Source organism: Taurulus bubalis (genome assembly GCF_910589615.1).
Source record: "Taurulus bubalis genome assembly, chromosome: 2".
NCBI lineage: Eukaryota > Metazoa > Chordata > Actinopteri > Perciformes > Cottidae > Taurulus > Taurulus bubalis.
The window spans coordinates 11,304,210-11,327,228 of record NC_136590.1 but is presented as its reverse complement, the minus strand read 5'-3'; the positions used below and the strand labels follow the sequence as shown (position 1 = coordinate 11,327,228).

At 42.6% G+C, this 23,019-nt stretch overlaps 2 protein-coding genes across 2 annotated transcripts in view; one reads left to right on the top strand and one right to left on the bottom strand.

Moving 5' to 3' along the window:
* The window catches only part of afap1l2 (actin filament associated protein 1-like 2), a 35,878-nt gene extending 24,116 nt beyond the window's left edge, over nucleotides 1–11,762 (top strand). Inside the window, exons 5-20 of the mRNA XM_079237391.1 lie at nucleotides 3,671–3,782; nucleotides 4,997–5,080; nucleotides 5,525–5,736; nucleotides 6,206–6,385; nucleotides 6,538–6,624; nucleotides 6,777–6,861; nucleotides 6,995–7,099; nucleotides 7,506–7,717; nucleotides 8,639–8,784; nucleotides 8,878–8,989; nucleotides 9,361–9,612; nucleotides 9,734–10,019; nucleotides 10,412–10,585; nucleotides 10,662–10,849; nucleotides 10,964–11,140; nucleotides 11,281–11,762. Of these exons, the coding sequence (XP_079093517.1) occupies nucleotides 3,671–3,782; nucleotides 4,997–5,080; nucleotides 5,525–5,736; nucleotides 6,206–6,385; nucleotides 6,538–6,624; nucleotides 6,777–6,861; nucleotides 6,995–7,099; nucleotides 7,506–7,717; nucleotides 8,639–8,784; nucleotides 8,878–8,989; nucleotides 9,361–9,612; nucleotides 9,734–10,019; nucleotides 10,412–10,585; nucleotides 10,662–10,849; nucleotides 10,964–11,140; nucleotides 11,281–11,307 (2,439 nt within the window). The 3' untranslated portion in view covers nucleotides 11,308–11,762. The remainder of the gene's footprint in view (nucleotides 1–3,670; nucleotides 3,783–4,996; nucleotides 5,081–5,524; nucleotides 5,737–6,205; nucleotides 6,386–6,537; nucleotides 6,625–6,776; nucleotides 6,862–6,994; nucleotides 7,100–7,505; nucleotides 7,718–8,638; nucleotides 8,785–8,877; nucleotides 8,990–9,360; nucleotides 9,613–9,733; nucleotides 10,020–10,411; nucleotides 10,586–10,661; nucleotides 10,850–10,963; nucleotides 11,141–11,280) is intronic.
* An 818-nt stretch (nucleotides 11,763–12,580) lies between these two features.
* On the bottom strand, nucleotides 12,581–22,790 carry vwa2 (von Willebrand factor A domain containing 2; the record flags this gene model as incomplete). The annotated part of the gene is made up of 13 exons (XM_079214206.1): nucleotides 12,581–12,791; nucleotides 13,061–13,183; nucleotides 13,367–13,918; nucleotides 14,491–15,069; nucleotides 15,154–15,261; nucleotides 15,363–15,418; nucleotides 16,398–16,533; nucleotides 16,679–16,812; nucleotides 16,902–17,099; nucleotides 18,941–19,050; nucleotides 19,176–19,309; nucleotides 19,922–19,996; nucleotides 22,736–22,790. The coding sequence occupies 13 exons, from the start codon at nucleotides 22,788–22,790 to the stop codon at nucleotides 12,661–12,663; spliced, it is 2,391 nt and encodes a 796-aa protein (XP_079070332.1). The 3' UTR covers nucleotides 12,581–12,660.
* Between the last annotated feature and the right edge of the window lie 229 nt (nucleotides 22,791–23,019).

Here is a 23,019-nt window from a genome sequence, read left to right as displayed (position 1 = left end):
AGTGGTGGGAGGAAACATTCGACATAGTTAAGAAATCGCTCGTTGCCATTCAACTCGTAGGGTCTCACAGAGTTCACGAGAGAAAAACTTTTTTTAAAGTATACTCAGCAACAGACTTCTGCTTCATGAATATTGGAGCTGCGTCCTCAGGTGACCTTTCCTTCATGTTTTTAACAGAATAGATGAAATAATTTGACATAATAATATGTAAGAGGAGGGGATACCTGTACCTGTAACAAGAATTCTCCCTGTATGGGTCTTCATCAATCTCATCATCATAATGTTCTCTTTCTACTGGAAAGAATGCACCGATTTCATCTTCACTGGCAGCTGCAGATTTTTGTTTTAGTTCTAGTATGTACCAAGACAAAACTTATCTCCCATCTTCTGCTTGGCACCATGGATATGATAGCTTGAGCGTTGAGGTCACAGGTTGAGGAGATAAAATAAGAAATTCCAACTGAAGGAAAGTTTCTGTTTCAACATACTGTTTCAGTTTGAGTAGGAAAGTGAGCATTCAACGTCTTTATAATAATAATAACAATACATTTAATTTATATAGCGCTTTTCCAGATGCTCAAAGACACTTGACAGAGACAAAACAGAACAAAACCAAACAGAAATATAGAAACAAAACAAACAATCCCAAAAAAATAAAATAAGAAAAAACTGGTGAAGCTGCAACAGAATTAGTCCTGCAGTGGAGGGTAGGGAGCAAGGGTTAACAGGTGGAGGGTAGGGAGCAGGGGTTAGCAGGTGGAGGGTAGGGAGCAGGGGTTAGCAGGTGAAGGGTAGGGATCAGGGGTTAACAGGTGGAGGGTAGGGAGCAGGGGTTAGCAGGTGAAGGCGAGTTTGAAGAGGTGTGTTTTGAGGGCTTACTTAAATGACGATAGGGTGAGAGCTTGACGAATGTGGATGGGGAGGGCGTTCCAGAGGGGAGGTGCAGCAGCTGAAAAGGTCCTGTCACCCCAGGTCCGAGGCTTGGTCTTGATGGTCTTCAGAGTGTTCAAATTGGCAGACCTGAGGCAACGGGTAGGGGCGTGAAGGGGGAGGAGGTCTGAAAGGTAGGGAGGGGCCAGATTGTTTAGGCCTTTGTAAGTGGTGAGTAAGATTTTAAAGTCAATCCTGTATTTGCCCAGGAGCCAGTGGAGGTTGCGTAGGACCGGGGTGATGTGGTCATAGCGGCAGGTGGAGGTGAGCAGTCGAGCGGCAGAGTTCTGAACATACTGAAGTTTGTTGATGATTTTGTTGGGGGAGCCGTAGAGGATGCTGTTGCAATAATCAAGTCTGGATGTTATGAGGGCATGGATGAGAATTTCAGTGGTGGCAGAGGACAAGGAAGGCCGGAGGCGAGCAATGTTCATGAGGTGAAAGAAGGCAGTTTTGGTGATGTGGTTGGCGTGGGGTAGGAAAGAGAGGGTGGGGTCGAGAATGATGCCGAGGTTGCGGACCTGGGTGGAGGGGGTGACGATGGAGCCATCAATGTTCAGAGAGAAGGTCTGGGCTAAACGGGTGAGGGAGTTAGGGCCGATGATGAGCATTTCAGATTTATTGCAATTGAGTTTAAGAAAATTCTGCTGCATCCAGGATTTTATATCAGTGAGACAGGAGGTGAGAGTGGAGTGGGTGACTGAGGTGATGGTCTTAGAGGAGAAATAGAGTTGGGTGTCGTCAGCGTAGCAATGGAAATCAAGACCATGACGACGAATGATTTGTCCAAGGGGGAGGATGTAAATGATGAAGAGAAGGGGACCAAGCATGGAACTTTGGGGTACACCGTGGGCCACTGGGGAGGTGGAGGATTTGCAGTTATTTATGGCAATGAATTGATGTCGGTCTGAGAGATACGAGGTGAACCAGGAGAGGGCAGTGCCAGTTATACCAAGGGAGTGCTGGAGACGTGAGAGGAGGATGGAGTGGTTGATAGTGTCGAAGGCGGCACTGAGGTCAAGAAGGATGAGGATGGTGAGGAAGCCAGAGTCCGCAGAGAGAAGTATATCGTTTGTGATTTTCAGTAGGGCGTTTCTGTGCTGTGTTTTGAACGGAAGCCGGATTGGAAGGCTTCGTAGAGATTGTTGAGATTGAGGTGGGACTTGAGTTGTGATGCAACAGCTCTCTCAAGGACTTTGGACAGGTAGGGGAGGTTAGAGATGGGCCGGTAGTTATTGGGGACGTCAGGGTCAAGACCAGGTTTTTTCAACACAGGGGTGACAGCAGCAAGCTTTAGTGGGGAGGGTATGAGACCAGAGGACAGTGAGGAGTTGATGATGTTTGTGATGAGAGGGGAGAGTGAGGGGTGTGAGGAGTGAGGGCGGTAAATTACTGCAGTAACTAGGGGTTTGGGACCAGAGAGTTTAAAAACAAGGTGTTCAAATGAGGAGGCAGCCGGGATGGTTATTAAACTTGTAGTGATGTTTTTGTGAAAAATTGTGGCTATTCCACCACCACGCCCATGTTGGCGTGGCTTGTCCATGTATGAATATCCAGGGGGGGTGGTTTGGTTTAGAGAAAAATAGTCCTGCTGGTTTTGCCATGTTTCAGTTAGAAAAAGAAAGTCCAGATTATTGTCAGTTATGACAAGTAATTAAGTATTTAATGTAAACACCTGATTATGTGATTCTCTACCTTTTTAAACAAACTGCAAACTAGGAAAAACATTGGGGGAAAGTTGGTTTAAAAAAAAAAATACATTGTTTTGTAATCTGCTGCAGAATAGCCCATTGTGCTCAATTTCACAAAGAAATATAAATCTGTGTTTGTCTTCCAAATAACTGTATGACTGTATCCCTGTAACATTGTTTTTCCTGTAACAGAAGGGTGGGCGCGTGACAACCTTCAAGATGAAGATCAGCAATGTGTTGCCATTTGATAGATGATGAAACACAAACCTGTCGTTTAATAGTCAAGAGCGTTGCACGTTATCCTGACTGCTGAGCCTATGCTGGGAAATGCAAACATGCCTTTTGTTTTTGACACATTTTTTACTAATCATATTATATTAAACAAACTGAATTCAAACATGCAGTTTAACATTTTAAATGGTATATTCAAATACATTCTCTCACTACTTAATAACAGCTTAATTAGAAAAGTGATGACAGATGTCTCCACAATACATTTTTGGATCGTGCAGCTGACTAACTGACTTCAGTTGAGTATAAAAGTAAAGGAGAGATTCTAAATGAATTGAGACTCACTCCAGCAGCCAAGCAGCAGAGAGTTTGGTGCTTTCCAGCGTGTGGGAAGCGGCAGACAGACCGTCTTTACCACACGGGAGATGACAAGAAAGACAGAAGTGAAGCCAGACTGATGATTGATTTCAGGACAGCCACAGGGCACACATACACACACACACACAAATGAACATACATGCTATCCTTCTCTCTTTTCCATGCTCACACACACCCTCTTCCCTGAAGGCAAGCATGTAACTCTCTAGTGCACAGGGTCAGACGAGGATTGGTTACACGAGGAATTCCCAACTTGCTCCTGTAGTGACGGCTTGATTAGCCACATGTTCGGCCCGGGAGAAGAACACATGTTGATGATGTGCATGTCTGTCATTGAACATACTTAGATGGAGGCTGTATAATTGTAGGGCATATCACTGAAATGAAACATTACATGTTTTATGTCCTCACCCGTCTCTCATCCTTCTCTCATCCGTCAGGGTGTGATGGGTCGGGAGCCGTTCCCTTTACCTGCTGTCCCCGCTCCAGGCTGCACTGACGCTTCAGAGAGTTACTACGAGGAGGCTCAGCCCTATGAGGAAACCTTCAATGGTAAGAGCTCTGGTTCAACCTCGTGTTTCTTTCTTTTTTGCTCACAATAAATAATGGTACCTGTTATCTGAAATCTCTTGAGTTGTTTCTTACATTCCTTCTTCCCCATTCCTGTTTAAGATAATCTACAATCCCAGTTTAAGGATTGTCAGATTCAGTACTTGATTATCTTCTTGCTGCAATACAACTGCAAAGGATATTCATCAAGGAAATACTGGTAGCGCACCGGTAAAGTTTGAAATCCCTTCTTGAAAATGTAGATGCCGCTCATGCATATTGAAGCTGTATTTTCCAACACAAATGACACATGAGTTGTATGCGTTAGAAGCTTCCCATGCCAGTCATCTGATTGTTTCTTGTTCTTTAGAAAACCTGAACCTCTGTTAACCATCATGGAAAGTACACAATAGTGACACTTGCTTACGTGCAGACTATCAACAGGAAAAATGCAGTTTCTGCGGTTTCATGCACTGAAAGTTGTACGTCAAGTCGCAAACACAAGCTAGTTATCATGCGCTGAGCCACCACGACCACATTCTATAAGAAGCTTTGGTCTGCTGAGACGGTGCAGTAGTGTGTTGGACTGTGGTAAATAAGTGAATTGCCCAGTGACACACATGGCAACTTTCTGTGCAATGCAGAAAGCTAAAAGGCTCAAGGTATTTCTTCAGAATCGCTGCGCTGGTTGAATATCGTGGATCGGCCCGAGGGAACATGTTGTTGTTCTTCAGAGACAACCTCATTTTACCATTAATGACGTGAGCAATAAACACCACTTTTAATTGTTGGCAAGTAGGACTGTCACAATATCTGATTTTCACTACATGATTATTGTGTATCATGCCATCAGTCTAATTAAACTTTCACTTATATATATATATATATATATATACTCATGACACAATTAAGGCTACAGACTCTCTCTCCACTTCCCTATACACTCGTATATTAAGCGTAGTTATATATATATATATATATATATATATATATATATATATATATATATATATATATGCATGAAATGATTTAAGAGGTGCTGGATTATTTACACAGTAGTATCATATGTGTATTATAATGTCATATATTTAAAGTTTTCCCTTTTCTTGCATTTATTTATTAAGTATTTTTAAAAGCATTTTTTTGCTTTGGATATTTTCCCCAATTTCTTCTTCTTCTTCTTCTTCTTCTTCCTCGTTTCCTTTGATGTTGTGTAGATCTGGACTGTTTTGGCCTCATCTCAGGGCCCTGGATGCGAATGCAGAGCTCTGACAGTGTGGTCTATGCTGTTATCAACAGGGGTAGCTACCTCTCTATCACTGGAGTATGGCATGTGCACGGGCCAATAAGCATGCCCTCAGTCCTCATTGTCCAGCATGACCAGTGTCTTGCATGTGGAGAAACAACTTCCTGCCAAGACTTGTGACAATAGTCATTAATCAATACCATCTTATCAATTTACTCATTTCTTTGTTTTCCTTTTCATCATATCTTTTTCCTGTCATCATCTTTCATCAATGCAATCAGTACAGCTCATTTCCAGCCTGGCTGTTGCAAGGAAATCCTCTTCCATTGAACAAGGTCATCAAGATCAAGAAGTCAGTCATTGACTTATCATGTGGTCGCTCAAGTTCATTTAACAGTGTAACATGTGTTGTTGCTACTCATGCCCCCCTGCCACACATACAACACACTTTGCCTCTTTGTTTTAGTTTCTTATCACTTCTCTGAATTCTGTTCCTTAGATGAAGGGGATGCCGTTAGCAGTTCATACGAGTCCTACGATGAGGAGGAAGTGACCAGAGAAAAGTCATCGTCAACGCAGCACCAGTGGCCGTCAGCGGAGGCGTCCATTGAGCTCATGAAGGACGCTCGTATCTGTGCCTTCCTGTGGAGGAAGAAGTGGCTGGGCCAGTGGGCCAAACAGCTATGTGTCATCAAAGACCATCGCCTGCTGGTGGGTACAAGATTGTGTTAAAAATGGGAATTAAAGCCCCGGTGAGGTTTAGTGTACAACAATTAAGTTCATGGGCACAGAGGGTTTTATGAAGAGTCAGCGTTCTTTATTCCAGCGGAACATTGAAAGAAAAAAACCTCCGAATAGATTATAAACTCTCTGAGACTTAGCTGTCACATGCTGTCCTTGTTTTGGCACTTATTTTTAGAATGGAAAATATGAATCCAATAAATCAACCTGTAGACAAATGCATTAGTAAGACAGTTTATTATGGTTCTGTCCTCACTTGGGCTGAGAATTATGAGAAAGCCCCCCATGCCAAGGAAAAAATGAATATTTATTTTTAATAAATATTAAAATGTTTCGGGAAATACCCTAATAGCTATATAGCTGTGCGTTAAAGCTAGCTGGTGACTGCAGTCGGTCCTCGTACAATCCTAACGGTCAGTGTTATCTCGGCCCCTCTCAGTGCTACAAAAGCTCCAAGGAGCAGACGCCGCTGCTGGATGTAAGTCTGCTCGGCTGCAGTGTGGTCTACAAGGAGAAGCAGGTGAGGAAGAAAGAGCACAACCTGAAGGTCATTCCGGTGGGAGGGGAGGCCATCGTGCTGGGCCTGCAGAGCAAGGAGCAGACGGAGCAGTGGCTGAGGGTAAGACTCGAAAACTGTGTGGAGCAGTGTTTTACAATCATATGTTCGACTCATTTTTTTTAAAGTTCATTCTGCATTAATAATGATTTCATAATATTAAAAAAAACATATGAAGGAGTCTGAATGTGTTGGCACAACCTTTTGGTCATTAGGTGATTCAGGAGATCAGTCCCAAGCCGGCTGAGAACTGTGACCCGCAACACTGCACGTCCGACTCGCCAAGGCTCATTTGTACAAAGGTAAGCTTTCTTTGAACATATATGTTGTTTTATGATCAGATAACCTCTGGAATACATCTGTGGTGCTTTTGATTGGCTATACCCAACGTCATGAATTGTATTTCTGATGAACACGCCTACTAAATGACCACAATGTTGATCTGAACTTTCAGGGAGAACTGAGTGAGAGATACTCAGTGGCCTCAGAGAGCGGCAGCAGCACTGACAGCCATGCTGAGACTCCCGAGAACAAAGATGGTGAGACAATGTATTTCTTTGTTTCTATGCAATCAGTCCAAAATATGGGGTCAGGCACATGGTGCAGATGTGAGTATCTGATAGCAAAAACGGTTTGAGAGAATCACGTCAAGAAATCTTCTCTCCTCCACAGTGAAGAAGAAATATGGTGCAGGGTTGAAGTTTAGCAACCTCATGAACATCGGCAAGAAAAAACCCTCCTCGTTGGAGAGTCCAGAGAAATGTGTGGACACCTCAGGTGAGCAGAGATCTACTGTACATGTTGTGCCAGATTATAAAATCCCAAAGCATGGACTGGATATCATTCAGGTGCAGTTCCTATCCTTTGACACAATTACTGTCTGTTCTGTAGCCCTCACTGGGTGGTATTCGTACCAGCGGGGGCAGTCTGGTGAAGGTCTCTATGTCTAGTTATTTTATATCAGACTAAACATGTCAATATTTTATATTTTATGTAGCCTTCAGATTGAAAAAATAGCCATAATTATACATGCATGCTGGTGCTCACCATTTAGCATTCAATCTGGAAAATGGGCCTCAGAGCTATGAAAAACAGAGATAATTTGATAATTTCAGTCATCAAGATAGTACCACAACACTGTGTTGGCTCTGATTTAACAACGTTTTTGTCTTTCCTCTGTCAGGCTACCTCAATGTGTTGGTGAACAGCCAATGGCGGACCTGCTGGTGCCTTATAAAGAACGGGCAGCTATGGTTTTACCAGGACAAAGGCAAGAACAAATTGAGCCAGCCAGCTGTGACCCTGGGGGGCTGCAGTGTTCTGCCCGACCCCAGCCCCGAGCACCTGTACTCCTTTAGGATCAACATGGAGGGCACACAACTGGCAACCCTAGAGGTAGACAACCACTGTGCTTTCCGATGCTCTGCTCATGTTTTGGATTTAGATCTGAATACATTGTTTGAATCAGTTAAACCAGAGACAGTTAGGCAAGGAGTCACCCATAGAGAGACAGTTTCCTGTATCTCTGTCTTGTGGGTTTCACCACTGCCCCGTTTAGTAGACAAGCAGCAGAACCTTAGTCGATTAACTCCAAACGTGAACAAAGATTATTTCTTATTTTTTTAAATAGCCCTATCTGTTTTCATCTTGTAAGGCGTCATCTTTGTTATAGAGCCTCTGTGGTTTAACAAACTGGCTTAAGTTTGTGTTTGTATTAGATGAGAGCTTACTCAGCGTTACTCTGTAGAGAAGGACGAGTCGCTTTGGATCTGAGATATAACCACAAGTCTAATGTATCTGGAGAGAAAACAAAGGTCAGCATCTTTCAAAAAGAAAGAAATGGAGTCCAGCTTCTTATAGGAAACAGCTAACATCCAATATCCAACTTAGCCTGTATAATATATGTACTGTAAGCACACAAGGGTGGTCTGCATGTTTGTGTGTGTGTGTGTGTGTGTGTGTGTGGGAAGGGTGTGGATGTACTGGGATTTGGAGGACTAGGTAATGTTACACCCTTTTCCATTAGGTTTCCAGTGCCACCCTGCTACAGTGCATATTTGGTCATAAGCCATGGAATTTAATGTTTAGTCTTGAGGGCTCTGACACATGTATGGTTCTTCAGTCCAGTATTTACTGAAACGAATAAAAAGACAAAACAAACCCCAACAAGGTACCTGTTTTAATTACAGAACTATGTGCCAAACCAACATGTGTTACTTCATACAGTTCTAGTTCTAGATGAGCTGGTTTTAAAACTCATGATGTTGCAGTTTGTACTGAATGCACTTTGGTCCACTCGTTCCTCTCCCCTCTCAGGCTAAGACGTCAGCAGACATGGGCCATTGGCTGGGCCTCTTGCTGTCACAGACGGGGAGCAAGACGGACCCCGAGGAGCTCACATACGACTACGTCAACGCTGAGAGGATCTCTAGCATCGTCAATGCTGCCAAGACTTCCTTTTAGTAAGATCCTCACTTCTGTCCACTTTAGGGCGCATGCATACTTTGGCACAATATTCAATTGGCACTTATCGTTGTATCTGTGTGTCTCTGTAGCTTGATGCAGAGGAGGTATTCAGAGCCAAACACCTACATAGACACCCCACCCTCCATCCCTCACAGCTCTGACGAACTGTATGATGATGTGGCGTCTATAGCTGATCCAGAGGTAGGTATCTGCAACCAAACAACTGAGTTATTCTTCCTTGATCTTCTTCCAATATCAATACGGTACTCTTGTTTAAGTTTTGGAAAATCTAGCTGTTTCATTGTGTAGTTTATATTGAATGATTAGGAATAGGCTGGCAGGTGACGAGCAAGTAAACAAATCAGGTAACAGAAGCTCCAAACAGCAACATGAACCCACAGAGACAGCAAAGAACAATCAGTAAAATCATCTGGGGGGGTGTTTGTTTTTTTGAATAAGACCTGCAGCTTTCTGCCCTGTATTGTTTTCTAATCCATTGTCAATTTCTGTTTCATTTTCACATGGACTCTGGCTGCTTTCCATCACTCACTTCCTGCTCCTTTGCAATACAGGATGCTGAAGAGAGTGGCCTGCCAGACAGTGAGGACAACAATCCTCAGGAACATAATGAAACATGCACACAGGACACCAAGGACTCAGTGGGAACAGAACAGGACTCTGATAACAGGGTTTACCTGGACCTCATCCCTGTACGCTCCTTCCTCCATACGGCCGGTGGGAGTAAAGCCCCTGCCAAAGAAACTTCTAGACATTCCCCAGTCCCAGTAGAGGAGGAGAAGGACCCCTCATCTCAAATGAAAGAGGTCGGTAATAGGGACTTATTTGCTGTATTTATAACAAATAGCCGTTACATTCTACTTGTATGACATTTATATATTATATAATATTGTGCTTTAATTATATATTTTATGCCTCAATTTCCAGGTCATTTCTACTATCAGTACTGAGTCAACACCTGTGTCCAATGGAACAAGTTCAACCTCTGTTCCCAGCAAACCAGAACAAGAGCACCCCCCGACTCCCACTCCACCACAGCCCCAAAACCAACCAGTCAAGACCTTACCCCAAAGCCAGGAGACCCCCAAGAGGATAGGTGTTGGAATCCCACCGGCCTTCAGCTCCTCCGGGCTCCAGATCAATAAAGGTCCCACGGTTACTGCTGTGCTCCCTAACAGTCCTCACCCCCTGCGGCCCAAGGCACATACCATGGGTGAGGACAACATTACTTCATCTGTATCACTATCAGCACTTTCACACACACTTTCTTTTTAGATATTTGGAAAGTATAGTTCAACATAAGGGGAAAAACGGTCTGATAATATTTTTTAGGGAGTAAATCTTGGTCTTACTGTTTTCCTTCACATTAACTGCTTCCCTTTCTCTGTCATATTACATAACCACAGCTCCCTCTAGTGAAACTCTGCATCCTCTACAGTCAAATGCACAGCTTCCCAGTGGAATGCAGATTCATATTACAGTGCAACCAGATTTTCTTTTAATAATGAATGCATCTTTTTATTTCCCTTTGCATTCTTTAGCAAATATCATGATAAATAATGGATGTTGTTTTACGTGTACATAACTTCAATCTTTAATTCCCAGGGTGTCCCGGTGCCGTCGAAGTGAAGCTGGGCAAAAACCGCACAGAGGCAGACGTGCGCCGCTACATCGATGAGCGCGACCGTCTGGAGAGAGAGAGGGAGGAGGTGAGGAGCAGTCTGGCAAACCTGAAGAAGGAGAGGAGAGAGACCAAAGAGGAGCTCAGTGCCTGCCAAGGTACGTCTGTTCGTCCTGGGACACGACTGAAGGTCCACGGTGATCTGTGTGGCTGACAGCTGTCCGTTGTCCTCAGACCCCAAGCAGCAGGCCTCATTAGAAGCCTGTTTGAAGCAGAAGGAGGAGGCGTGTCGGGACGCGGAGCACCGCAGGGTCGAGGTGGAGCTACGACTGATGGAGGTGAAGGAGAGTCTGAAGAAGGTGGAGTCGGGGCCTTTCACACTGGGAACCACACTGGACAGCAGCCTCCAGGACACACCAACGGTTAGTATACAGGTCACATGGGGGAACTCAGGAAGTTGATCATAGATGATCACAAGCCTTTCAGAGCTGCTGTTTTTTCACTCTCTATCTACTCCTCTACTATTTGACCCTCAGCCTAGAGCAGCAACCCTGCCTGCTCCCCAGACACATTCTTCTTCGTCATCATCATTATCATCATCCCAACCCTACAACAGCAACGTCAGTGCAGACCCAGTCAACTCTGCCTCTGCGCTAAAGAACAGACCTGCCTCCATCATGGCCACCAAAGGCAAAGTCCTGCAGAAAGCTATGGTGAGTCTAAAAAGCACACGTGGAACAATATATTTCAGTTCTATGCAGCACACAGATGTCTATTTCAGCAGGTATAATTATTATTGTATCTACTTTATACTGTCAGAATACTTAAATGTCATCCTTTGTTGTATAAACAGGAGTGGGAGAAGAAATCCTCCTCATAGAGGGAAGCTTGGATGCCCTTTGACCTCTCAAATCCACAAATTTCTCTTGGTGTGGTCTGCTGTCCGCAACGGGAACCGTTGAGTTACCAGACAGACAAATCAACGTTCTCCCTCATCGTCTCCTTGCCAAGACTATAAAAGGCCAATCAGAGAGATGCACAAGCCGTCTTCTCAAACACCACTGGATAATCATAGTTTAAATTACTTTTCATGTTGTTTTTGTCCATTTGCTAAAGGGAGGACATTGATGTCGTAGGATTTTGGCCAGTCTAACAATTGATCTTGTGATCTTGATGACAGAAAGACAACCCTCGACTAAATTGTGTACACTCTAGATTGTAGCTTGGTTCATATATGCTGGTAGCCAAGATGTAAATATATTTACACCATTATACAGCCTCATTTGGTTGTATTGCTAGCTAAAAATGCACTTTTTATTCAAATAAAAATGTACTGACAACAATACTGGCTTGAAATTTGTCTCTGTCACTTCTCACATAGGAAGTGATAAAGAGTTAATGAACGGGAGTCATTTGATAACAGGGTGTTTGTCTGTTATAACTCTCTACGGTTCAAGTGTTTACATTTTACTTTGGCTAATATTTAGATTATTAGCCATTTTAAATACATAATTTTAGCCTGATAGGTGTTTTACAAGGGTAATAATTCTACTATTTAAATATAGAGACTTTTTAATAAAGTGGATTGACAAATCATAGTTTATGGAAGTTTCTCTTTCCCCCAGAAGTGGTATTAGTAGTACAGGGTACATTACATACAAAGCCAGTGATATATTAGTAAGTATAGTACACTACACTAACTAATCATGAAATACATATATTTAGAAAATGTTTATAATTCAAAAATGATAAAACCTTTGTTCATTAGTGAGAACAAACAATCATATTTTTAACGTCTAAAAAAACTTCAAGCAGTTGAGTGAATTTAGAGGCCTATTGTAAAAAATATTTTGAAACATAAATAGCGTTTGGTATAGAGTTTAAGCCTTTTTTGAAAGACTGAAAGAAGATTGTGGTGAATATTCAATGAAAATAATAAAATCATGACACAGATATACACTATAATATAACATTATATAAAAGTTTACATCTTTGTATAGACAACAGAACAGTATTGTGACAATTGCACAACAGTGAGTACAGTGAGGACACAAACTGACACCACAGTATAAATACATACAGTTTGAAGGCACTTGTTTAAGTATGAGTGTAAATATTGAAACAGTAAAATTAGTAAATTTTCCCTTTACTCCATTGTGAACCCGCAAACATCCGTGTCCTTATGTGTCCATAGGTGACTTGTTTCTGTGAAGAGTGTGTGTGTGTGTGTCCATCAGGCAGCATGTCTCCTGTGGTGCAGTTTGTAGTGATGCAGGAGCTCCTGGGGACTCTTCTTCTGCCGCCTCTTCTTCCTGAGACCAGCAGGCCTCGGGAGATCTCCTCTGGATGAAGGCCTGCTGCTTCCTACGGACAGACCACAGAAAAACTCATTTGCACATGCAAAAAAGGTGGTTACTGCGAGGGCTTTTTGGCAGCTGTGACAGTGGCAATCCCTACTTTAAAACATAGTCATGTTGTGCAAGTAACAAGAAAGCTCAGATCACCTAACCTAACCAAATGTATTAAAAGGTTCAACTGATGAACTGATAGGAATAAAGGGCTTATATGATAGTGAAATTATCATAAAAGGAAGGCAGAAGCTAAGAAGTGAACTAAGGAGATAAGGAACTGACTTGTTTCACAGTGTGGTCCTTCGTAGCCGTGGCACTGGCAGCGGAAGCTCCCTCCAGACAGAGTGCAGGTCCCATCATTCATACATGGGTTGGGCTTGCACAGGTTTACCGGCTTTTTAACATCTAATAGAAAGAAATGTATCATAAATCATGTCTGTTACCATAACATTAAACAAATTATATTTTGTTCAGGAGCCTGAGCATTTTCCATCTTTTCTGAAATCAACCACTTCCTCCTATATCCATAGAACAGGAGACGACAAGCTGTCCTGGAAATATTTGGTAATTTCCCTTCATTATTCTCACCTGAACACAGCATCTGCACCAGCACGTCCTCAAAATACTTGAGATCCTCATAAGACGACACCGCAATCATGTGTTCCTCTGAGCCAGAAATCTGGAGCAGCCACTCTTTCTGTATATCCCCAATTCCAATCACAAACAATGAAACTCCATTGTCTCTTATCTTCTGAGCCGGAACAATGGCGTCATCCCCGCCTGAACCGTCTGTCACCACCACGACGGCCTTGTTGACTCCGGGCCGCGCGCCTTTGGCCACCGTCAGGACGTCGGAGTGGATGTGAAGAAGAGCCGCGCCCGTTGAAGCCACTCCCCCCAGGTAGTTGGCGTCATCTACGGCCTTGAGGATGGAGGAACCGCTCTCATGGGTGTCAAGGTTGAAGATAGTGTTGGCTCTCCGATTGTAGGTCACAAGTGCCAGTTGAGCCACGTCTCGGTTGATGTCGAACTGGACGGTGAGGCTGCGAACAAAGTCGGTAAGGGTGGCAAAGTTATCAGGGCTGACGCCACCGGAGGCATCCAGGGCAAACACCAGGTCGACTGCTTGGCCAAGACAACCTAAAAAAATAAAAATGTTGTTAATGTGGACAATTAGTACCAAATGGAACATACAACACATGACTTAACCCGAGATGGTTTATTAATCTACATATGAGCCATATAGAGGAGCGTCAAAAATTAAATATGATCTTTTGCATCTTCATAAGGTTTTTTAAGAAGACCTGATCAAATTATTTGTAATGGATTTCTGATTTGTTGTGTGCATTTATTGAATGAGAATGAATTTAAAGCATGAATAAAATAACATTTGGAACAACTGGATCCCAATGACAATTCTGATATTTCAAAAGGTAAAAATGAATGTTTACATCTTTGAAACATTCATTTTTATATGTATAATATATCATTATATATTTATATGTATTCATTTGACAGATGTGTATGTCTAAGTGATGTAAAATTTGCCATCTCCCGTTTAGTTTTCAATTTGTTAGCAAAGATGTATTTAAATCTTTATTTAAATGGGTATTATATCCCATTTCACAGTATTGAACAAGCAGCAGTTCTACCTTGTGCTGCAGCTTGAACTTTAAAGACTACTAACTAGTAGTCAGTCAATCAGCCAGTACCTTGTGTATCCACACTGCAGATCTTAGCCTTGAGCTCAGGGATCTTGGCACTGAACTCCGGTGGTGTGTAGGTGATCGTCCTCTGGGGATTTCCTGTGATATTATTCAGTTGTCCCCTTAGGTGATGTGGCCCCACCCCTATGAGGAAGATCTCTCTGTCTCGTGCATATTTGGAGGGCTCCACCACCTCGTCGACAGCAGGAGTGGCGGTGAGCAGCACCACCACGCGGGGCAGGTCGTCCGTGACGTCAGCAAATACTGGCGCGCTCACAAAGCCGTGACGTGTGACGTACTGAAGGGCCTGGCCTGTCAGGGTCTTGCCACCGATTGGTTGAAGCGCCTCCACAGCCTTAAGCAAACCTTTCAGGTCCCCTTTGAACTTGTCCACCGGGACCTCGACTCTGGTCTCTTCACCGAACACCGCCAGGCCGACTTTACTGGGGCTGTCGGACCCGATCACAGTGCGCAGGAAGCGCTTCAAGAAGGACTTGAGGCGGAGAAAGCCTTCCAGGGTGAGCGTGGCAGAGCCCTCCATCAGGAACAGCAAGTCCACGGAGCAGTCCAGTGACAATGCAGGAGCTGAGGAGGGACGGTGGGTCAAGTTAGTAGGCAGTCAGTGGGGCGATGCTGATATCTCAGTCAGTACAGAGACAGTGCACAGACCACAGTGTGGATCTCCTCCGTAGCCAGGTGGACATACGCAGTGGTAACCCTCTGGACCATCTGCCACACATGTTCCACCGTTCAGACAGGGCCGAGAGTCGCAGGGATCTACAGAGAGAGAGAGAGAGAGAGAGAGAGAATGACAGGGTGTTACACTAATACATATCATCTCAAAGAGAGAAAGTAAAGAGAAAGAACAGTGTTGTTACCTGGACAGATAGTACGATGGCAGACGGTCTGGTGTCTCTTGTAAACCTTGTTGTACCTGCAACACACACATTTGGAATGACACTTGAAATTCACTTGTTTCGTCAGGTTGAAATTGAATTTACTTTTTTTCTTTCTTCTTCTTCTCTAAAGTACATTCAATTAATCTGTAGTTTAAATTGGCTCTGTTTTGGCAGTTATATGATGTAAATACAAACATTGAGCCTTGCCTATGAGTTAATAAACTACAAAATATGCCTTTCAACACACAGGGAAGGCATTATATATTTATATTTATTCATTTGACAGATGTGTATGTCTAAAGTGACGTACAAATTAGCCATCTCACTTAGTTTGCCATTTATTACTGAAGATGTATTCAAATCTTTATTTAAATGGATATTATATCCCGTTTTACAGTATTGAAAAAGCAGCAGTTCTGCTGTGTGCTTCTTCTTTTTTTTACTATTTTGCTGGTACTGTTAAGTGTATTTATGAGACATACAATTTAAAAGTTTGAGCTCTGATTGGTTTCGGCCATTTCATGTTGGTGAAGCTGCAATGTGCTGTGAAATTAATTTAGTCACAGGACATTTTAAATGTAATTGTTGTGACAGAATTACACTTGTTTTCATTGCCACCATCACACTGACACAGCACATTAACAGATGGGAGTTGGCCTGTTGAACAACCACAGTCTTGTGGTTCATTGAGCAGTGAAAACAACTGTTCCATTTTAGTTTTCAATCCCCAGATTGTCTGACCCGGAGTGACACCAGCCTCCTTCTTTACCATGAACCTGTTTCTGTGGCCTCTTCAATGCCTGCCAGACACAGATGTGGGTCCAACATTCCCATCAAATATTTCCTGGTGATTTACAGGAATGTGTTCTACAATTATATAGAAATTGTGAGGAATTTTGTTGTAGCTATTAAAGAGGCGTCTCCAGTTTCAGTGAATAGTTGGGTTTTCTCTTGTAAAAGTTCAGAAATTCATCTTCTCATAAACGCTGTATTGAAGACAATGCACAAATGTACACTTGCCTGTAGTATGGACAGAGAGACGTGTATGGGGAATACCCCTTGGAGCCTTTCCAACACATGTAATTCCCCTGCATCTCTTTCACAGTCTCCAGTGTTTTCCTCTCACAGGGAAACAACTCCACCTGACAGCCTGAGGAACAGAAGAGGAGGATTGGGGAGGGGCATGTGTGGACAAGAATTGGAAGTCGAGAAAGAAACACAAAAGGAAGAAGTTTCTCAAGGGAAGGGGCTGTTACAATGGCTTCCAGTGAACACGTGTTGCAGAGGAATCTCACCTGCAGGTGTGGCGTTGCAGACGGAGAAGGTGGTCAGTGTGGTGTACAGGCCATTGACAGCATCGTGGAACTGCTCGGCGAAGAACACGTGGCTCTCCATCGGCTCACTGGCCAAAGCATGCAGCTCTTCCCACCTTGGATACAACAACTTTTTTTAGAGACGGCACTGCAAATGAAAAAGTAGAGGTTTAACCTTTTCTGGTTTTCCAACCAGAGAACATACTTTGGGTAGCGAATGCCCACGGCAAACAAGACCACGCCCGTCTCTTTGAGCTGTGCAGCCGCCTGCACCGTGTTGCCCTGAGACCTCCCATCTGTCAAGAGGATGGCGATCTGGGCCGCGGTGGAGGAGTTACGACCGCCCGGGAAACCCTTCCTCAGCACGTACTTGAGAGCAAGGCCTGTCTGGGTGCCGCCTCCCCTGGGAGTTCAGAGATTAGAAGAGTGTTGTTGTTGTTTTTTATGTTATTGTTCGAACAAAACTGAAACAGAACAATTAGAGAATATGTAATGTGCCATTCACTGCCAAAGAAAACCACATTCCTCTTTTAGTTCTTGGACTGAAAATGCACTCAGAATTGTTTGAGTGTCTTCTGAAGTTTCATCGCCTTAAACCCATTTAAAAACGGTTACATTTTTAAAAACACACATAAATGTCAGTCAGAGCTGCATGGAGCCTCTTCCAATCTCAATACTTGACTCAAAGAAACAGATTCACAGTCTTGTCTTGTGATCATGAGGAGACAGAACCGTGGAAACAAAGGTAGTGCAGGTAAATGCCATCCTATCCTGCTTCTCCTTTTGATCCCTTTTTTTCCAAGCTATGTAAACAATGCTATGTCTGCATGCTATGTCTGCTTGGAGCGCCAACAACAATTACACAATATGGTGTAAGGTTCAAAAGCCTTCAGGCATGATTAGAATATCTTAGCTCCCATGAACAGGTTTACGTCTACAACACAAGGTATCGGATTCTCAGCATTCAAGTGCAGATTGAAAAGCTCTTGTATGCTCCACGTGTTACATTTTCACAAACTGTGAATAAACATAGTTCTAGCTGGATACAGAAGTAGAAGAAGTAGGTAGTATTCATTTTTATTTGATGATTTGCTTTTGCACCTCTGATCTCCTTTCAGACAATAACATATATATTTTTTCTCAAGACTTGCAGACTAAATCCTTAAAAAAGCAACTTGATCACAGACAACTGTGGATTTAGCCATTGAACTAAAACTAAACAGGTTATTTTGGAGTCTCTGGCACACCTTTTTATGTTTTTATGTAACAGTTAGTACAGTACTGTCATATGCAACCGTGCACTTTACTCATATCGTTGGTCAAGAGGAGAGAGACGTTTTGTAAAGTGGGAGTACGGAATATTATGATTTGTCATGTAAATTATAGAAAAACAAAGATGGTGGAGTACCCATAATGCATCAATAAACATACATCTACATTATGATGCTGCATGGTGCTAGTTTGATTTGAGGCAATGTGACAGCTAATAAGTTCATAACAGGGATAGCACCTTCAAACCAGATGGCAAGCCAAAATGTTACTTCCAAAACACACACACACACACGCACACGCACACACACACAAACACACACACACACACGCACACACACACACACACAAATTACCTCTCTTGCTTGGCTTATGCACTTATCCAATATCCAGTGACCACCTGTGGTGTTCCCCTCTAATCTGAAATTAATTTGTTTTCCTGCTCGGGGAGCATTTGCTTTACTTCTGACTCTGTGTGTCGGTCAGTGTTTTGCGCTCTGCACAATTTTGGACTAGTTTCAGCGTGCTAAAAAAGTTAAGAGCATAAATGTTCTCATCACTGCAGACACCTCGTTTGTACATATATATATTTATTTAATATATATAAATATATATATTATTTAATATATATATATATATATATATATATATATATATATATGTGTACAAATGAGGTGTCTGAAGTGATGAGAACATTTATGCTCTTAACTTATATATATATATATATATATATATATATATATATATATATATATATATATATATATATATTAAATAGACATTAATCGGGTAATTGCTGTGATTTCTGCCCATGTTGAACCCAGTTCCTTCTCACATGCTTGTATATCATCTTATTGCTTCAGCGGTATAAAAACAGATGTCCATCCTACCACCCACTCTAAATCACACTATAAGAAGTATTTTTGCATCCCAACACATTAACTGTCTGAGGATGAAATGAGAGGAGAAACACACCTGTGAGAAATCTTCTTGATGTGCTTCTTCAGCTCTTGTTTTGAGGTGTACGAGTCCAGGGCGAACTCCAGCCGAGGAGAGGAACCAAACTGAATCAAGCCGACTCGCACCTGAACGACAAGGGAAATACATGGATATGAGTGGCAAGAGAGAAAGAGGGAGAGAGAGAGAGAGAGAGAGAGAGAGAGAGAGAGAGAGAGAGAGAGAGAGACATCAGATCAGAAAGGAAACCAACCTTGTCTGGTCCGATGTCCAGTGCTTGACAGAGCTTGATTGCGTAATGTTTAGACCTCTCAAAGCTGCCCTTTCCCACGCTGTAGGAACCATCCATGAGGAAGAGGATATCGATGGCTGCTGAGCACTGCATCACTTCCCAAGGAAACACACACACACACACACACACACAGTTAAACACTCTGGATATAGGTCCAAACTCATTCATTGTCTTCATTGCATATCTGGCAAAGCGTTTCTATTCTATTGTTCTCCATGGATCTATGATGAGATTATCCTGGTTAGTGATCTAACGGGCTGCGGCAGATGAAAATGATACCGTGACATAATAAGAGAGAAACAGCGGAGCATGCCACAGTTATTATTTTTCCCAGGAGCAAACTCACAAAACAATCACCGAGCAAAAATCATGCTTGAACTCGCTGGAGGCGTCAATAATCTGCAGTGTTGCTGTAATGTTAGAACGTTACTGATCATGAAGAGGGCCATTATAGATGGGGAATGTGATCCGTCCATCTGCGTGTGGGAAAGTCACCTCCAAACGCTTTCCTCTATGACACCAATAAGACCACCCAGCACCTCAAGGATTCTCCCAGAGTCTTGCCACTAGAATGTATTAGCTATTTACAACAACTTCACTGCGTCCCACTTCAACAACTCGTCTACATCAGACCCTGCACATTCTGTCCGTCTGAGTATTTTTGATTTAACTAAGATCTGTTCACATTTAGGCTTCTCTCTACTCACTTTCTCCTGCCGAGTCGATCTTTTGGATGTTCTCATGGCTTGTATGGATCTCCTGCACTGAGGAGCACTGCTGGACTAGGAGGGACAAACAACACAGAGATTGGTCAAAACATTTTACATTTAACTACAGTAGTTAGGCCGACCATGACAATAACTGTGCAATGAAACCCTTCACAAATACATACCGGTGATGTTTTTACAAGAACGTATTTGCATTATTTTTCTAACTTTTCTCTCATCTTTTCTTTTATCCAGAAATTGAAAATAAGATAAAAAGTAAGCAAGTACTCAGAGTGATCTGTAAACCTCAACTCCTTCCCATGTTAACTGTGTCTATTCAGTGCCTTAATTAACCACATCATTAGAGCAATTAAGAAAGAAGTAAAATGAAATAATAAATGGGATCCTGAAGCCGATACAGTTTGCTGACTCCCACTTGACCCTCTGCGATGGATGATTAAGTATTCAAAGCTAATGTGAGTGGACAAGTGAAGAAAACCATTCTTTTGCTCCATTCACTGAATGAGCGTCGCTCTATTCAGGCACACGTACAGCCCAGAGAGGAGCAACGGGCATGTGACTTCCTGTTCAGCACCCCGTGTGAACCCGCCTTGTTGTCCCCGGTAACCCCGACGGGTCACAGAGGCATTGGTCCGGCGCAGAGACGGAGGTGCTTGAGTGGTTTTACATACATCTCCACAATAAACAAATTCTCCCTGGATAGCACAGTCCAATAAATTGTCAGATTGTTCCCGTCAACTTTGTCGTGATGTTTCGGGCTGTCTGCCTCGTGTTGATTTCGTGGTGAAGGTGAAGGATTGAAACACCAATCCAACGTTGCATGTACAAAGGTTCAATAGAAACAAGGGCATGTCTGTCTGATACTATTCAGTGTTTTCCTCCTCTGCTCATCTTTCTGTCACTGAAGTTGTGCAGTGAGGATTGGGAGAAAATATATGGCGGCAGGCAGCAGTTGACAATGTTTTGCTTTTATTGGGAGAAAATGCAACCTGTTTTACCAGTCACAAAATAACAACAGTAATAACGTTCAAAGATTTATTCTGAAAAAACATCAGCTGCAACTTTTTATCAGGAGACTAATGATTTTTGTGTCATATAGGGCAGTTTATATTAAAAAACACCTGAAAGAGCCGTCTAATTGCCAGATGAATTTTGCAACGCTGCATCTTGAGAGAAGCATACATACGATTTGCCCCCAAACAGATAAACTGTATATGTAAAGAGTTATGTAAATACCTGTATAGCGCTTTTGTAGTCTTCCGACCGCTCAAAGCGATTTAACACAACGTCATCATTCAAACCCATTCATACACTGATGACAAGGTGCCAGCTGCTCATCAGGACCCTAACTACTCATTCATACACCGCAGGAGCAATTTGAGGTTAAGTGTATTGCTTAAGGAAACATCAACATGGACTAGTGGAGCCGGGGATCGAACCGCCGATCCTCTGATTGAAGGACGACCCTCCTCTTTCACTGAGTCGCCCCACATATAAGCTTCCATGCTTGATGGCCATCAGGCATTAAATTAGCACCAAGGGGCAATAGTCTCTTCTTCATTGATAAATCTAAATAGTGAAACTAAGAACTTTGCCACTGACTTCACATCCTTTAAATCCCCATGAAATCCAAGTCTTTACATAAAGTTATCCATCCTCAATTCATTGGAGGACAGGAGCAAACTGCATGAGATCAGGAGACATTGAGGTGTTAGCTTTCATCTGCTCCTACTTCCAACGTGTCAGTCAGACAGTGAAAGTTTGGGGTCTTGGTAAGACGCTTCCACATGGTCAGCGGGGCCCCACTGCTCTGAATAAAAAAATCAGTCTGTTCAGCCAAACACTTAGAGCAAAATGACTGTGTATCTTCTATGTCTGTGAACAAAAACACAGCAAGAAGTCAGTAGCAAGATAATAAGCAGGTATACTATATATTTCTAATAGGCATTGTGGGAGATATAAGGAATATTCTCTTGAAATCAAAGTTTAAACTAGGATCAGCTCTGACCTATATGGGGAATGTAACGTGACAGACTGGATGACAGGAATATCTGGAGAAGCACTGCAACAGGTTATCTGTGTTGTCGGCACAGGGGGAAAAGGGGGCGGCCTGACAAGGTGAAACAGTCTGGTTTTCTCAAGTTCAAAGTCTTAAAATGACCAGTAATAAATACTTGAGATGGTGCTAAAGCTGTCATTTTTTTTAAACAACTCAGATTATATTGCCTCGTGACTCCCGCCTCTCCCCTCAGGCAAATACCGACACTCTCGTGTCCGAGAGAACAACTGACTATACTATGAAATCGATGCAAAATTTCACTTAACAAGCAGCATTTTAATCACAGTAGGAAATCAAGTCGATAATGGGAATTCTTCAGCACTGGAGACTTGACAGCAGTGCAGTTTAAGCAGTAGAATATCTTCAAGTTGTCCAGAAGAGCATCAATGAAGCATTGCACATTTTTCTACCACACAGTTAAGGAACGTTTTGGCCTCAACTAAAAGAATAGTTTGTAAAGATGACAAGTTTGTGTACAGTCATATGTTGTATATTACAGGATAAATGGATATATATGAGACAACGGCATTCAACTATAAATTGCAAGCACGGCAGTTCTCGGCTTCCGCAGTATATTTTGCCGCATGCTCCCTCCAAATGATTTTAAGTGGCATTTGTAGCCTTATGGGTACATTGAAAACATTCCAAAACAGTCAAAGGCCTCTGAATACCTTTGACACAAAAGGATCAACTGAAACTAAAAGCAGAAAAAGTAATAAAACCAATCAACCGACCTTGAAGAAGCAGCAGCAGGAGGGAGAGGAGGGAGAGATGGATATCAGGCTGCATGTCGAGAGACCTGGAATGATAAACAAGGGCGCACACTTAGCGAAATGTAGCAACAAAATACACCAGAGAAAAAAGAAGAGATTGTGTGTTAAGAGCGAGAAATGTGAGACAGGAGTGTGTGCAGAGGTCGTGGCGTTAGTGTGGATATATGTACTATATGAGTGAGTTTTCATTCATATGTTGTTGTATTGAACTGTTTCGGCAGGCTTGAAGAGCTCAAAGTTTCCAG